General features: G+C 38.8%; 1 protein-coding gene across 2 annotated transcripts in view; it reads right to left on the bottom strand.

Moving 5' to 3' along the window:
- Positions 1-15,982, bottom strand: part of PRRC1 (proline rich coiled-coil 1) — a 54,942-nt gene that overhangs the window by 29,849 nt on the left and 9,111 nt on the right. For both annotated transcript variants that reach the window (XR_011471220.1, XM_070412572.1), the window contains exons 5-8: positions 10,254-10,356; positions 6,851-7,014; positions 4,514-4,617; positions 2,966-3,068 (exon numbers count right to left, since the gene is read on the bottom strand). Coding sequence is in view for 1 of the 2 variants with exons in the window: in XM_070412572.1 (XP_070268673.1) it covers positions 2,966-3,068; positions 4,514-4,617; positions 6,851-7,014; positions 10,254-10,356 (474 nt within the window). In the remaining variant the exon portion in view is untranslated. The remainder of the gene's footprint in view (positions 1-2,965; positions 3,069-4,513; positions 4,618-6,850; positions 7,015-10,253; positions 10,357-15,982) is intronic.

Raw genomic sequence — 15,982 nt, 5'->3', positions numbered from 1 at the left:
AAGAGGTTTCCAAGACTCCCCTGATGAGTGCTATAATTAGATTGAAATAATATAAATGCAAAGGTTGATAGAATTATGAAAGCTCAATGTTTAAGCAGGTATATGTAAATAAGTTGTGTCCCTCTACCTGGATGCTTTATGGGAACAGATATTATGTCTGCTAGAGAACACTTTCCTTACCTAGTATTATAAAACCAAACCCTGTTGATAAAGTCCTAACAGAGACTACAGTTAGAAGCATAAGAGTAGACGGAATTACCATGCAAGTTTGTAGTAGAATTGGTATATTTGAATGGGCTTTACATGAAATCGTTGTTTCCTTTACCTGACTACTTTGGGGATGGACACTGTATTTCACTGGGGAATGTTTTGTCTACCTAGTATTGTAAAACAGAGGCATGTACATCTGCTCTTCAAGCAGTTAATTATACATGCTATATGGGAATCAGAACAACTGCCTCAGCCCACACAGTATAGGGTAGAAGCTGGAGTGATGGGAGGGGCAAAAATCTCTTTGCCATAACCCATGGGGCTTACGGCAAAAACCTGTGAGTGCCTCCCAGCAATGACTACTGGGACTTGGGATCAGAGAATTTCCAATTGCGGGCATTTGCTACCTTGTTATTAGACATTCTTAATTGAAGCTACACTTATGACTGAAGGACATACACTGATGCTGCTGAAGAAATGCCCTAATGGGATGGCAGTGACCGGAACAATGAGCTTTCATAGTTCTATTTCCATACAATGTTATGGAAGTGGTTTACACAGGATCATGCTGCCGAGGGAATGCGAGGAGGAGATGCAAGCAGGGAGTCTCTTTGCTTTTGGGACCAATTCTGGAGACACCTGAGGAGCTGCTGGAACCAACTGCTGCATGGACAGTGCCCTCTGAACAGCTCTCAGGTGAAAGACTCCTTGGTTTACAAATGGCAGTTCCAAGGTGAATGGACAACATCCCATGTGGAAGGCCACCACTCTGACTTAAAGTGAAAACAAATCAGCAGGGTGGGCTGAAGTGCATGCTGTTTTCCTAATAGTGATGGAAAAATTGAACAGTGGTAAAATCCCCTATGTCTCAGTTTTTACTGATTTACAGGCAGTGGCCTGGCCCTATGGTCAGGCAGGAGGGCAATGGGAACCTAGCCTGTTAAAAGGATGCCCATATGGGCTGAGGAAAATACACTTGCTAGACTCGGATTGCTGCCTGCTCTATGGACCAGCACAGTGGCCAAACCTAATGTCCTTTCCAAAGGTAGAAAAGTTTGGATATAAATGGAGAGAAGGAAAAATAGTTGCTATGGGTAAGAGAATGAATAAATGGTTTATGTAATGAGGGAAATCGAATATTACATTAACAACTCAAAAGGCTCAATGCAAGAGATGATGCTGTCTCTTAGCTTCATTATACATGCATGCCTTGTTTTATTTCACTTCACTTCCTACTTTACAGATATTGTTTGTTTTTTACAAATTTAAGGTCTGTGGCAATCCTGCATCAAGCAAGTCTATCAGCACCATTTTTCCAACAGGCTCAGATAATGGTGAGCACTTTTAAATTAAGGTATGTGCACTGTTTTTTATAGACATACTGATATTATTGCACTTATTAGACTACAGTATTGTGTAAACATTACTTTTATATGCATCAGAAAACATTGTGGTGGTCTGAAACCTAACCTGCACTATCTATGAGGCACGCTTGTACCAGGTGCCTGAAAGGGTGAAGCCCTATATTGCTGACATCGCCTTTGCTTTGGGAACCTGAACAGATCAAATAGAAATCTGCAAACCTGAGTGGCCCCACCCTGGGAGACATTTTCATATATGAAAGACTAGAAGTTATTAATAACTGAATGGGAGCTTAATGTGCCTGTATCTTTTGACTGTTTGACTATAAGGGATCTGTGTTTCAAAACCACAGTGGTAGACTCTAATAAGAAATACATAGTCTTCATCCCAATTTTTGGCAGAGCTCCCAAAACTCTTGTAATTTCCTAAGTGTTAAGAGCTATAAAGATGTTTTAGGTTAATGAGATGACTTTGGAAAGCTTCATTGAGGTGATTAAGGTTGAATCATATGAAACTGCCAATATTTGACTTTTTTAGACAGCAATTCCATATGGTTCAACCTAATTACTAAATCGACCATTCTGTCCAATTTTTCTAATTTATTGGTCTAACAATATGCATAATATTTGCTTACAATCTTGTAATCACCTTCATATTAGAGTTTAATGTTAACATCTACAAAAATGCTTTCTTGTACTTCTGAAAATAAATTACGGTTTAAATAAAAGATTCAATAACTTCAAAATTCCAAGCATCAATTCTTAGTCCCCATCTAAGCTGGAAACCTATTAAGAGAGCCACAAGTTGCTTCCAGGGATTCTATGCACACATCTGCCCAATTTATATGTGAGTACATACATGTATTTTCTTGGGAGAGAATCCAATACAGTTTTGAGATGACAATGTGCATGAGTACAAATGTGATAAAAAAAAAGTCAACAAAAATGCCATTTAAGAGTACAAAGATTCCAATGTAAATAAGCACATATTCCATTTTGTTCAAGAAAAAAATAACAAAAATATAGAAAATCAAAATCATTACACATTTATGCCTCAGTATAGAAACAATGTGAATAGGTAAAGACATATGCCTTACACTAAAGTTCCTACTTACCACCAAAGAGGAAGATCAAGACAAAGTTATTAGGGAAAATAAAGGAAAGGTGAACATAAAACCAGAAGAGGTAAATCTCTTTTCATCTTAGGGTGAGGAAAATAGTGATTAACTATATTACCTTTTTAAAGACAGTTGGAAAACAAAAGTAAGGAGGTACTAAAACATAGAAGGAAAAAAAGCTAGGAGGCTATTTCCAACAAAAAATCTGCCCACATTTTTATTTTGAAACAATATTGAAAGCTTCACTGGAGCTTAATGAAAATGGAAAAAACTAACCTGTTGTACGAATTCCAAAGGCACTGGTGTAGCTTGTGTAAATGTTTCTAGATGAATGGCATGCACAGGATCTTCAACTATCAAACAGCCAATATCAAACCATCTGCAACAGAATATGAGTTTCAAGTTATGTGCTAAATAAAAGGTATAAGTAATATCATTTTGATAAAATATTATCAATTTTCAAGAAAACAACCCATAAAAACAATATATAATATTCCCGTTGGCTTAATTCCAAGAGGAGGAATAATAATAAAAAAATAATTGAAAATTACTTATCATGGAAAGTTCTTGTGTATTCACTGTGGTGCTAGTGAATACACGTTAGAAGAACTCCAAGGTCGTCTTTGTTCTCTAAAATACTATCATGCTCCTAAACATGTCCACCCAGATATCCCTTTCAACTCAATAAATCTAAAACTACAATACCTATCATACCCACCAAACCTCTTCCAATTCTTTCACTATTAGTGCTGTTGGCTGAGGAAACTTTCAGTTCTCCTCCCCCTCTTCTTCCTAATAATCTTTCAACTTCACCTCACTCCCTGCCCCAGGGAGAAAGAAAAACAGCAATCTCTACTGATCAAGTTCAAATAGTTTGTCATGCATAATATTTTTAATATGTCACTTGAAAAAATATGGAAAATTTTTTCTATATAGCCAACTGGAAAACTTATTAGTAAATTAAAAAATAAGCTCAGAGGGAATAACAAATCCTTTCCTCATTCCTGATAAATCCTTCACAATGAAAACTTTTTCCATTTAAAAGATACTTGTAAGTTGACTTAAGTGAAGTCAACTGTACCACCACCAGCATTTTAATTAACCAGAATCAAAACCACGAGATGCCCTATCATCACTAATCATCCAGAAAATGCAAACCCAAACCATATGTAATATCACCTCATACCTGTTGAAATGGCTATTATCAAAAAGGTGGAACACTTACAAACTGTTGGTAGGAATGTAAATTGGTACAGCCACTATGGAAAACAGTATGGAGGTGTCCCAAAAAATGAAAAATAATATCATATGATCCAGCAATCTATTTCAGAGTATTTATAAAACACTAAAAGATATATGTACCCCTATGTTCACTGCGACATTATTTAAAAGAGCCCAGGTATGGAAGCAATGTAAGTGTCCACTGAAGGATGAATGGATAAAGAAAATGTGTACACAGACACTGAAATATAATTCACCCATAAAAATGGACATCTTGCCATTTATGACAAGGCACATGGACATTGAGAGCACTATGCTAAGAGAACTAAGAGAAAGACAAATATTGTATGATTTGACATATATGGAATCTAAAAGCAAATTTAAAACACAGAACACGACATACAACGAGCAGATTGGTGATTGCCAGAGACTGGGTGAAGGGGATCAAAAGGTAGAAACTTCAAGTTATAAAATAAGTCATGGGAATATAATGTACAACGTGGTGACTACAATGAATAATACGGTATTGTATATTTGAAAGCTACTAAGAAAGATCTTAAGAGTTCTCATTACAAGAAAAAAAAAAAAAAACAAGCCTCTTACTTGTCAGGAAGCAATTCTGCAATAAAGTTTTCTACTGACACAGCAATCTGTTTCTCATGGATCACTCCAGTTCGACGCAAGGTATCTATCCGTTCCTGGGCACCCTGAATAACAGGGTAGGTTAGAAACCATTTCAAATTATTCATTACTAAATATACTAATTTATGATTATACAAGCAATACATGCATACATTTATACAAACATACATCTACTCATTCACACAATGCAGAAGACAAAAGGTGAAAAAGTACAATCGTGTTCCTCTCAGTACTCAGTTTGGAGTATGCCTTACAAATTATTCCAATTTGAGTTATTGTTTTGGTTGCTACTGTAAAATGAATTATATATTCTATGTTCTAAATGGTTATTACTAATTTAAGAAAACTGTGTTTTTTAATGTTAACCTGGCAAGGAGCCCTCCTACTGAATAAAAATTTTTTATCCCAGATTTTTAGTTGATTCTCTCAAATTTTCTAAGTAGGCAATCATATCAATAGTAAATGTTCTATTCTTCTGATTCTCTTTAAATATAACTTTAAGGTGACAGTTTTAAGTTTTATTCAGGAATATTATCACCATTAATGAAACAAAATTGAGGGGCTACAAACACTATGCAGATAAATCAAGATCATGAATTAAATAATCTTTTTACAGAAAACTAAAAACTGGACTAATGAAAACAAGGTTGCTGTTTACTATTTTTATCTGAATCACTTCATAAACAGTGATCATGAGTAATATGTTCAAAAAGCAAGATGAAAAGTTATCTATTTTTATTTTAGACAGCAGAGCTTAATAGTGAATGAGATTAAGGGATCAATTCCTATTCAAGTGAAAACTGAGAAAGCTAAGATACTTCTAGAGACAACTGAATTTATTTCAGAGATAACTGAAATAGAGAACAGAAAGTGAAAACTAGATGAGAATGAGTAAAGATATTAACTTATAGAGATGAAGGATGAAAGAAGATATTTACAAATAAATCAAGACTGTGTATTTTTGCTTACTCTTAACTCTTACATCTCTAGTATATAGCACAGTGTCTAACCTAATAGGCCTGTAGTAAGAACTTAACTGCATGAAAAAATGAACAAAAGAGCTTCTGAAGGCCTGTATCGCTAATGTTCAGAATCTAAATAATTTTTGGAAAAAAAATGTAATAAATAAGATAAACTTAGTTCTTTATACTGGATATTATAAATTTACCTAATTCACTCCTCCCAAGAGGTAATTATGGCTGAATTTTAATTATAAAGTTGAAATAAATGTTAATTCAGTAAAAACTATTAATGGATTAGGGGTATGTTTAGAGACTCACCCCTAACTCTTTGAAGGTGATATCTCAGCTATGTACTATAACAAAATATTCCTAGGTTTTATGCTTCCAGGGAACAGAAACTGTTCATTTGTTAGTATCCTACAGCACTGGTCTTTATATTTCATAAGGGTCATAAAATATTTTACTGAAATTAATTAGCACCTATTAGAGATATAGAAATGAGCTAGGTAGACAAGTCTAATTCTTTTTTTGTTTGTTTACGGAATCCAGAAGAGAAAATGAAGAGGGGGTTATATTCACCTCTCTTATCCTCTGACCACATTAATTAAATGTAGCATCTTTTGGAGTCACAATTATAGAAATTTTAATATCATTCCCTACCGATATCCTGAGAATGGAATTTTACCTTTATTTTCTAAAAGTATAGGGGATCAAAAATTAGGTGATATAGAGGCCACATTGAATTATCTCAGTACTAAAGTAAGATACCCAAAGACCCTAGAGCTTACCCTGTACTCTAACGACTTATACTAAGAGTCATGAATTTAGTGCTGTTAACTATAAGAGTTTAATGTTAATGAATAAAATATATACATTAAGGTATATTTAAACATAGCAAACATAAAACAAAGTTATTTATTAATTGGTTGGCAAAAATGCTGTAATTAGAGGCTCCTAACCCTGAAGAAATACATACTCTTAAGTGTAAAGTATTATTAATAGTGATAGTAATAAAAAGCTTATGGGATTTGAGGGTTATTATCTCTTTAGTAATTGATTTTGAATGTTAAAACTGGGTTAATATCTCTTTTAGGACTCATTTTCTTTTTGTGCTCTCTGCATGTTTACTCACTCCCCCAATTAAAAACCCACCTTAGGTTTCTTTAAAAGTCCACTATATCTTCATAACACTGCAGAGTTGTCCAATTAAAACCAAGCTGATCATGTCATTATGTAAAAACCGCTTAGCTCCATACAGACCACAGGATTATTACCAGAATTATGAAGAGATTACTGCCAGTTTCTATACCCAGAAGGTCTTCCTTCTATTACTTACTTTTAATCCAGCTGCATAGCCCACTGGTTGTGGGGCAATATTGGACTGAACAGCTTCCCCCATAACCACAGCTAAGCCAAAGACCTCCTGGAAGGCATCTCGGACAGCAGCAACTTTTACTTCTTTATTTGAGGTCACTACAATATCCAGTTCACCTCCAGATTCTACAAACAGCAGAAAATTTCAATTCCAAATTAAAATAATCAAATTCTCATAATTACTACCATAAGTTGACATTTCATCTGCATAATTATTACTAAGCTCACAGAACAATGCAAGATAGGCATTTTATTTCAACAAGAGCTTAGCCCAGAACTAACAAATTTTCCTTAGTTTTAAAAATGAGAACTAATGCATTATCTAAGGGAATCTATTTGCAAGCAGAAGATGGCACATACCTTCTAATGGTTCTGATTATCATATCTGCCACAAATACGGCACCACACTGTTCTGTATTCTATGAACTACTGTCCCAGAACACATTAGCTCTCCCTGATGACAGCGTGATATAGTCAAACAGCTAGGGAGATGCTGCACACCATATTTATTTCTTGGAAATTTATAAGGTACATTAGCATAAAGATTCTGAGAAATCCAACAATTAAAAATCATGACTATAACCCAGTACTTCCATGCTTAATCTGTTCATGGAACACTTTTTAAGCATCTAATAATAGCTCCTGTTCCATAGATATCTATTTGAGAAATGATGTTAGGGCCACTATGAAAACAGATTTTCTATTATACTGCTCTACTAATTTAGCCAAGTTTCATTTTCTGATTAAATTTTAGATAGACACATTTATTGCATTTTAAAGGCTGTAAATCAAAATGGTTTTTCTACTGTTAATTACTAGAGACATATCTATTATACACAAAATTCTAACACCACATGGATGCCACAGTTGCCAATCCTTCAGCAATCATAGGAATTAAATATCTGACTTGTGAAATACAAGTCACATATTTGGGACACTATTTACAGAAAATGACTATTACTGATGTAACCTGTCAAAGACTTGCACAGAAATTCTGCACTAAACAAGGACTACCATGAAATATGCTTTTTATCTAGAAAATAGTTTAAAATATGGGAGATGAAGTTTTATTATACATCCCCATCACTGAAAAAAAACATATACCACAAATAAATGTTTATAAATTATACATCTATTACTGACCTAATACAAATAATGCAAGTATATATTTAAAAAAATGAAATGCCAACTTTTATAAAACCTGAAATTTAAAAAGGCTAAAAGCAATATGAATTTTAAAATTGCAATTATTTTAAAAACCTATGTACTATTTAGAGTAATTTAATCAAATGTGCCTAATTACTTTTAAGATCTTGATCTAACATTTCGTGATACACTGAATTCAAAGGCCTGGTTCTAAGCACAGCATACTTTGCTACTTGGCATTAGGCTATCTCTGGTAAGAGAGATTTCTCAAGAAAGCCATCTGTATTGTAAAATATTTTGCCCAGAAACGATGCTATGGTTTTCCTAATAAATATCTTCTGGAACAGTTGAAAATATTTTCTAAGTATCTGAGTTTTTTACTATGGATCCCCCCCCCCCCTTTTTTTATCAGACATTACTAAGACCTAAAAGCAAAAGCTCACATAGGAGAGAAGAGGAAACATACTTTTTTCTTGTTTTTTTCTTCCATATGAGACTTCTCTTGACTCTGAGTACTACTCCACTAAGCTTTCACTTAGCGTGGCCTTTCATAGCAAAGGAAGAACTAATTAAAAGACTGTAGAAAGTTAAACTGTGTTAAAATATATTAGAGCATTTCTAATAGCTCTTGTGCCTTTATGATGCATTTAAAATTTTTAAATCAAATGATTTCTAGAATATCTGAGTAAAAATATCGTTTTACTTTGTTTTATTAGATAAGAATAGTCTTGCTTTTGCTGTCAAGACAGTGTCTGCTTTTCCACACTCAGTATTACTTTTTAAAGCTGATTAAGATTATATGTTACGTTATCTAATAATATAAACTTCACTTTGTATCTCTTCCTCCACCCTTGGGTTTTTGTTTTTTTTTACTTTTTCTTGATGTCATGCAGACTACTGGCTTGAGAAATGGTCTTGGATTATAGTCCTAACTATCATTTTCTAGCTTCATTATTTTGTGGAAGTCACTGAACTTGTTTTATAGAAAAGTACCTATCACCTCACAGGGCTTGCTCTAAGAATACATAAAATAATGGCTTTCACAGTCTAATACAGTACCCATTAAAAGAGCAAGAGCTCCAAAAATACTTTCTCTCATTCAAAATAGGAGCTTGTGGAGATTATCACGGTATGTTCATTGTCAAACTTGATTATTATGAATACGTAAAATCAATATGCATGATAGGGCCTGATTTCTAAGTCCTTTAGCAGGTATAAACTCCAAAAATAATTAAGCTGATTTAATTCCTGATTCAAGGGAAGCAAAGTGGTTAGTTGTCAAAAACTGAATATGGGTTTAATCTAGTTCCACCAAGCTGTATGACCTAGGATAACTTAAATCTCTCTGAACCCAGGTTCCTCATCTAAAGCTTGAGGAAAATAATACCTACATTGCAGAGCTCTTGGTACAATCAGTGCCTGGCAGAGCAAGCATTTAACAAATGGTACTTATCATTGTTAGATCTTCTCCTTTGACATTTACTACATAGTAAACTACCAACTTAGTCAAGACTCATTAAAACTATTGACTTTTTATTGCCATTAAAAACCTATATTCAGATACCTGGTACACAGCTTTGGCTTGTAAATTACCTTAAACAGAATTACTAACAATTGGTCACTGATATTGCTAAACGATTATATTTTTTCACATACTGGATATGTACATTAAAAATTAAAGGGCAGACTGCATGTCTATGTCAACTGTCTGGAGGATTCTTGGTAATGAAGATTCAAAAATGGATAAAACAGCTTTCACAACAAACCCAGTAATCTACAGTATTATTAATAGATTAACTTCCTCTAAAAATATTATTACTGAGTTAAACATAAATATACTTATTTGAAATAGATAACTGCAGAAATGTCAAAACCAAATATAAACAAAGCATCACTTCAAATATCAACAGTGAATAAAGTAAAAGTCATATAAAGCAAGTGACTAGCCACATTTACACTTAAATTCAGTAAGTATGCATACTAGTAATTCATACTGTTTTTACTCCTCCAAAGTTTATTCTGAGGAGTTTTCAAAATGCATTTAATGGTGATTAAGAAAAAGATGAATTAAAAATACCAAGACTAAGATTTGACAATCAATATAAGACTATTCAGAGGATTTCTACCAAATGTAAGACCTGTGGATTTCTAATTAATGGCTAACATTAGCACATACTTTTAAAATACATGGCAGATGCTAGTCTATCTTAGGTACATACTGATATATGGAGCCATGCCAGGGTCCAGCGTTGTAATCATGCTTTCTACAGAATGTTTTGTTTTATCAAGCACAGATTTCACCATAGGATTCCCAGCTACACCCTGCATAAAACAAATTAACATATAAATACCCATTCTAAGCAATGAAAACAATGATCACCCGATAATGAAATAAATTATTTTTTTAGGTTCCCAATGCATCACAGACCTGTACTTTTATAAAATATAAGAAAAACAAGGTTATAACAATGTTAAATTGCTATTACATTTCAAAATGCTTACTCTCAATTTCTCTTCTTATCTATCACAGACCCACAACAAACTGCAGACCACACTTTTAGTAGCACTGGTCTGGGATGTATGTATATTCTATCTACATATGTGTGCATGCATATATATTTACTTAATTTCTATGTATATGTTATTTCATTTATTTATCTAAAAGACTAGGCAAAACTTGTCCATCAAGTTCCAAAATAAAGATTGTAATCAGATGTCTCCATAGACTCATACTTTGCTCCCTAATAAAAAAATAAAACTAGTGAAAACATTCCTCTTATCTATTCCCCAAAGCAGCTACCTGTTACCTTAATATAAAATATTCTGCTATGTCTTACCAGAGTTTCTTCTTTGTCCTAGTTCCTGTTTCTTGTTTTGTTCATACCCAAATTCTCACTTTTAAGACAGGTCTCTGGACTGTGTGTTTTTTCCCAATTAGAATTGAAACTCAATATTATATTAGTTTCAGGTCTACAACATAGTGAACAGATCTTTATATAACTTACAAAGTGATCCCTCGATAGGCCTTGCACCCATCTGATTCTTAAAACCACATCTAATCTAATAAAAGAGAAACATGGTAATTAGCGTACAACCGCTACCCTTCCCATTGGCTAATCAGGGCGATATGCAAATTAACTGCCAGCCAAGTTGGCGGTTAACTGCCAACAAAGATGGCGGCTAATTTGCATACTGAAGGCAGGGTAGGACAGCATAAGCCACCATCCAGGCCCCCGTTTGCCATGGGGTCTGCCGGGGGCTGGGGCCAAGGCAAGCAGTGCTGATCACTGCACTGAAGCCCTCCCCCGCCCACCGGAGACACAGGGCCCACCTCCGTGTGCGATCTGGGTCTGGTGGGGGCTGGGGCCAAGGCAAGCGGGTGCCGATCGCTTGGCCCGCCTACCAGAGAAAAGACACAACACGGGGCTGGCGGGGCCTGGGGCGAAGGCAAGCGGTGCTGATCGCCTCACCGGAGCCCTGCCTGCCCACTGCAGACATGTCCCAATGCGATCTGGGGGGCGGGTGGGGGCTGGGGCAATGCAACCTGTGCAGATGCCTCGCCCGAACCCTCGCCTGCCCACCGGAAACACATCCCAATGCAATCTGGGGGCGGGCGGGGGCTGGGGCAAGGCAAGCGGTGCCCATTGCCTCGCCAGAGCCCTTGCCCGCCCACCAGAGACACGTCCCAATGCGATCTGGGGGTGGGTGGGGACTGAGGCAAGGCAAGCAGTGCCCATTGCCTCGCCAGAGCCCTTGCCCACCCACCGGAGACACGTGCCAATGCGCGTGGGCTGGGGCGAAGGCAAGCAGTGCGGATCGCCACGCCGGAGCCCTCACCTGCCCACCGGAGACACCTCCCAATGCGATCTGGGGGCAGGTGGGGACTGGGGCAAGGCAAGCGGTGCCCATTGCCTCACCAGAGCCCTTGACCGCCCACCAGAGACACGTCCCAATGAGGGTGGGCTGGGGCAAGGCAAGCAATGCGGATCGCCTCGCCCGAGCCCAAGCCTGCCCACCAGAGACCCATCCCAATGCGATCCGGGGGCAGGCGGGGGCTGGGGCAAATGCAAGCAGTGCCCATTGCCTTGCCGGAGCCCTCGCCTGCCCACTGGAGACACGTGCCAATGTGCGTGGGCTGGGGCGAAGGCAAGCGGTGCGGATCGCCTAGCCGCAGCCCTCGCTTGCCCACTGGAGACATGTCCCAATGCGATCCGGGGGGGCTGGCGAGGGCTGGGGCAAGGCAATCGGTGCAGATGCCTCGACGGAGCCCTCGATTGCCCACCGGTGGGCGGACAAGGGTTCCGGCGAGGCAATGGGCACCGCTTGCCTTGCCCCAGCCCCCGCCCGCCCCCAGATCGCATTGGGATGTTTCCGGTGGGCAAGGGAGGGATCCCGGGAGGCATCTGCACAGATTGCATTGCCCCAGCCCCCGCCCGCCCCTGGATCGCATTGGGACGTGTCTCCGGTGGGCAGGCGAGGGCTCAGGCGAGGCCATCTGCATCCCGCATCCCTCCCTGATTGACCACTGTGATTCCAAGCCAGTAAGGGCTGCCTTCAGGATGGTGCTCCATATCCCTCACCCCCACCCAGGCCCGAGAGCAGTGCTGGGCAGGGGCACCCAGGGGTTTGGGAATGCAGCAGGAGACATGTCCCAATGCGATCAGGGGGCGGGCTGGGGCGAATGCAAGCCGTGCAGATTGCCTCGCCGGAGCCCTCACCCGCCCACCGGAGACCCGGGGCCCACTCTGAGAGAGAGAGAGAGAGAGAGAGAGAGAGAGAGAGAGAAAGAGGCGGAATTTTGCATCCCGCATCCCTCCCTGATTGACCAGCACGAGGGGCTGGCACAATGTGGGCTGCCTTCAGGACGGTGGATGGTGGCCCAGTGGAGAGCAGTTTCTCCATGCATGGTGCCCAGGGATGGCTGTGAGCTGCTGCAACCCCGCCCCATGCTTCAGGGTGGGGGAAAAGGCTCGCAGCCACCAGCACCCTAGGCTGCACCTCCTGTGCCTCAGCCTGCCAAGTTGGCAGGGTCCAGAGCAGGTGAGCTGCTCCCTTCCCACAGTGGTAGAACAGGGAGGAGAGCGCTGGGTGCAGGGAGGAGACCTCAACTGGGATCCTCCTGGTGTGGGGAAGGGGCCCGGCCTGGGCCCAGTGGGGAGCTTAGGAAGTCTGGCTAAGCAGGCGCTGGTTCATACCAACTCTTACTCTGCCATCTTCCTCCAGCTCTTCAAGCTAGCCCCCCTGCCCCACCTGTCCAGGGCAACGGGCTCAGACTGTGGACCCAGAGACCTCAAGAAAGAGTGCAGGGGCCGGTGCAGAAGTACCAGGGCAGAGTTGCTTCGGTGTCTCAGTGAAGTCTGCAACTGACCCATGGTGGAAGCCCCAGAGGGGAAAGGCCAGGAGGCATGAATTGCCAGCACTTTAGCCACTTGAAAACTGCTCCACTTGGAATGTGAGGCGTTTATATGTTCAGCTGAGAAGTGAGAGGGCTGAACTCCACCATTGCTCGGCTCCTGTCAGTCCGAGTCCCAAGCGTCCACCATGACAAGGAAAGAACAGAGTGAAGGGCCTGGAGGAAGGGAGGACAATTGAAGAAAACCATGTCTAGACTTTCCCCAGCCCTCTCCTTCTTTCTGCTGCCTACAAGAGCCCCAGGCCCTGCCACAGTTCTGTCTCCACCTTTTAGTCCCCTATTCTCCAACCACAGAGGAAAGAAATAAGGAAGGAGTCTGTGCTGCCTTCAGAAAGTATCTATATACCTGATGGGTCAGTTGCCTTCCACAGAGGGAGGCCAGACTGCGGCTTAGGTCCACTCCCCACAGGGACATCAGTAGGACATCCTGTGAGGGCCCCCAGACTGTTAGAGGGGGCAGGATGGGCTGAGGGATGCCCCCCCCCCCCCGAGTGCACAAATTTTTGTGCACTGGGCCACTAGTATTAGAAATAAGGAGCCAGGTCTGAGTACCTCTCTCCTGTGCTACACTTCTCCCATGGTAAAAGATTCTTGAGAGCAATGACTCAAGATGGCATCTGGCTAACAACCATGATTCCACCTCTCCCAACCTACCATTAAGCTGAGGTGATTCAGAAAAAAACAATGAGTTCGTTAACACTGACATTTAAGACTGTCAACCAACCTTATGCTGAACATCAGAAGTTATTCATAAAACTTGGAGAGCTAGACTGGGTATTCAAATGATAACTTACATAATGACATGCTTTTCACAAGAAAAGTGATAGTCCTTATATAAAGAAAGCCTTTAAAAAGCAGAGAGAGATATGAAAAAAAAACAGCTTAGAAAAACGCCATCTTCATGAAACATGAAAAATGTGGTAAGTCAGTCAACCACATACTAATACCTAAAAATGTTTAATATACAACTAAACTGCAGCCAAGCCACCATCAGAATATTTGTGGGGGATTGTGGGGGGTACTCATGGAGCGATTCCAAATTTCACCAAGAAAAATAAATGGAAAAAATAATAAAGAAAATTTTTAAAGAACAGAGAAATCAGCAAACTTATACAACCAAATACTGATGTATCTTTATGGATGCAGAGACCTGAAACTGACCTCGCTTACTCATCAACGAACACTCCGCCGTCCCCACCTCAGCACAGAGTAGGCTTTCAATGAATATTAATAGTTACAAAAACTAAAATAGTGTAGAACTATTGCAAGGACAGGCAGAGCAGTGGAAAAGAATGCAGAGCCCAGAAGCTGATACTAACCAACAATTCAGTAACTGAGGTGACATATCAAATCTCTGAGATATTATGTTGGAATAGTCGATTAAGTGGTTGAAAGAAAATTAAAATTGACTTCTACCTCATATAATAAAGTAGGTATAGCTACACTAAGTTGGGAAGTATAAAAAAAATAATTAAGAAACCAAAGAAAAACATTTATCATATATTAATAGTGGAAAAAGTCATTTTTATCATGAAAAAAAATTGAAAAGAAAGAAGACTGATAGAAATGACTCCTGAAAATTTAGAAACTTTTGTGACAAAAAGCATATTCTTACTACAATATCAGATCTTATGAATTCATTAAGAAAGTCATCCCAATTCAAAACCGAGCAAAGAACATAGATTTCACAAAAGAAAACTAAATTGCAAATAAATCTGAAAAAAAGTTCAAATTCAGTACAAAGAAATGCAAATTAAAACAAGGTATTTTTTTGCCTTTCAAATTAGAAAATATTGTACTTCAAGATAATTAATCACTGCTAGCAGTGAAAAATGCTTTAACAGTCTATTTTGGAATAACCTTCTTGGACAGCAATATGTATCAGTAATTTTTTTAAAATTTTGTTTTATTGCTTAAAATATTACAAAGAGTGGTACATATGTCTCTTTTTTTCCCCTCCTTGACCTTCCCCCGGCCTCCCCTACCCCCCAGTGTCTTGTGTCCATTGGTTATGCTTATATGCATGCATACAAGTTCTTTGGTTGATCTCTTACCCCTGTATCAGTAATTTTTAAAGTGTTCATTTGCACATACATTGGGAATTAATCCTGATGAAACAGATGAACACAAAGATCTGCATATAAGAGCACTCATCATAGTTTTATTGATGAGAATTACAATTAGAAAATGCCAAATCACATTAGCAAGATGAAATATGGGAAATAAATGCAATGGCAGGTAGGGCAAAGCAGCCAGAAAGAAAAAATTTCTGAAGATATGCTATGGCTAGGAAGATATTCCAGCTATACATTAGGTAAAGACAAACAAAAGACATCTCCACATGCACTACCCCAATTTGATTTTTATTTAAAAAGAGATGAACATCCACATAGATATGCACAAACAAAAGACTGAAACTATAGAAAACTGGTAAAGAGAATAAAAATCATTTTTTCCCTTACACCATTTTGTATTTTCAAAATTCTCTCTAATGAATGCCTATTAGTTTCATAAAAGTTAAGCACGGTTTTTAAA

This window comes from Myotis yumanensis, unplaced genomic scaffold, assembly GCF_028538775.1.
Source record: "Myotis yumanensis isolate MYYU_CA2020_CCGP unplaced genomic scaffold, mMyoYum1.0.hap1 SCAF_4, whole genome shotgun sequence".
Taxonomy (NCBI): Eukaryota; Metazoa; Chordata; class Mammalia; order Chiroptera; family Vespertilionidae; genus Myotis; species Myotis yumanensis.
Note: the sequence above shows the minus strand (reverse complement) of the source record. Positions and strands in the feature narration are given on the sequence as shown.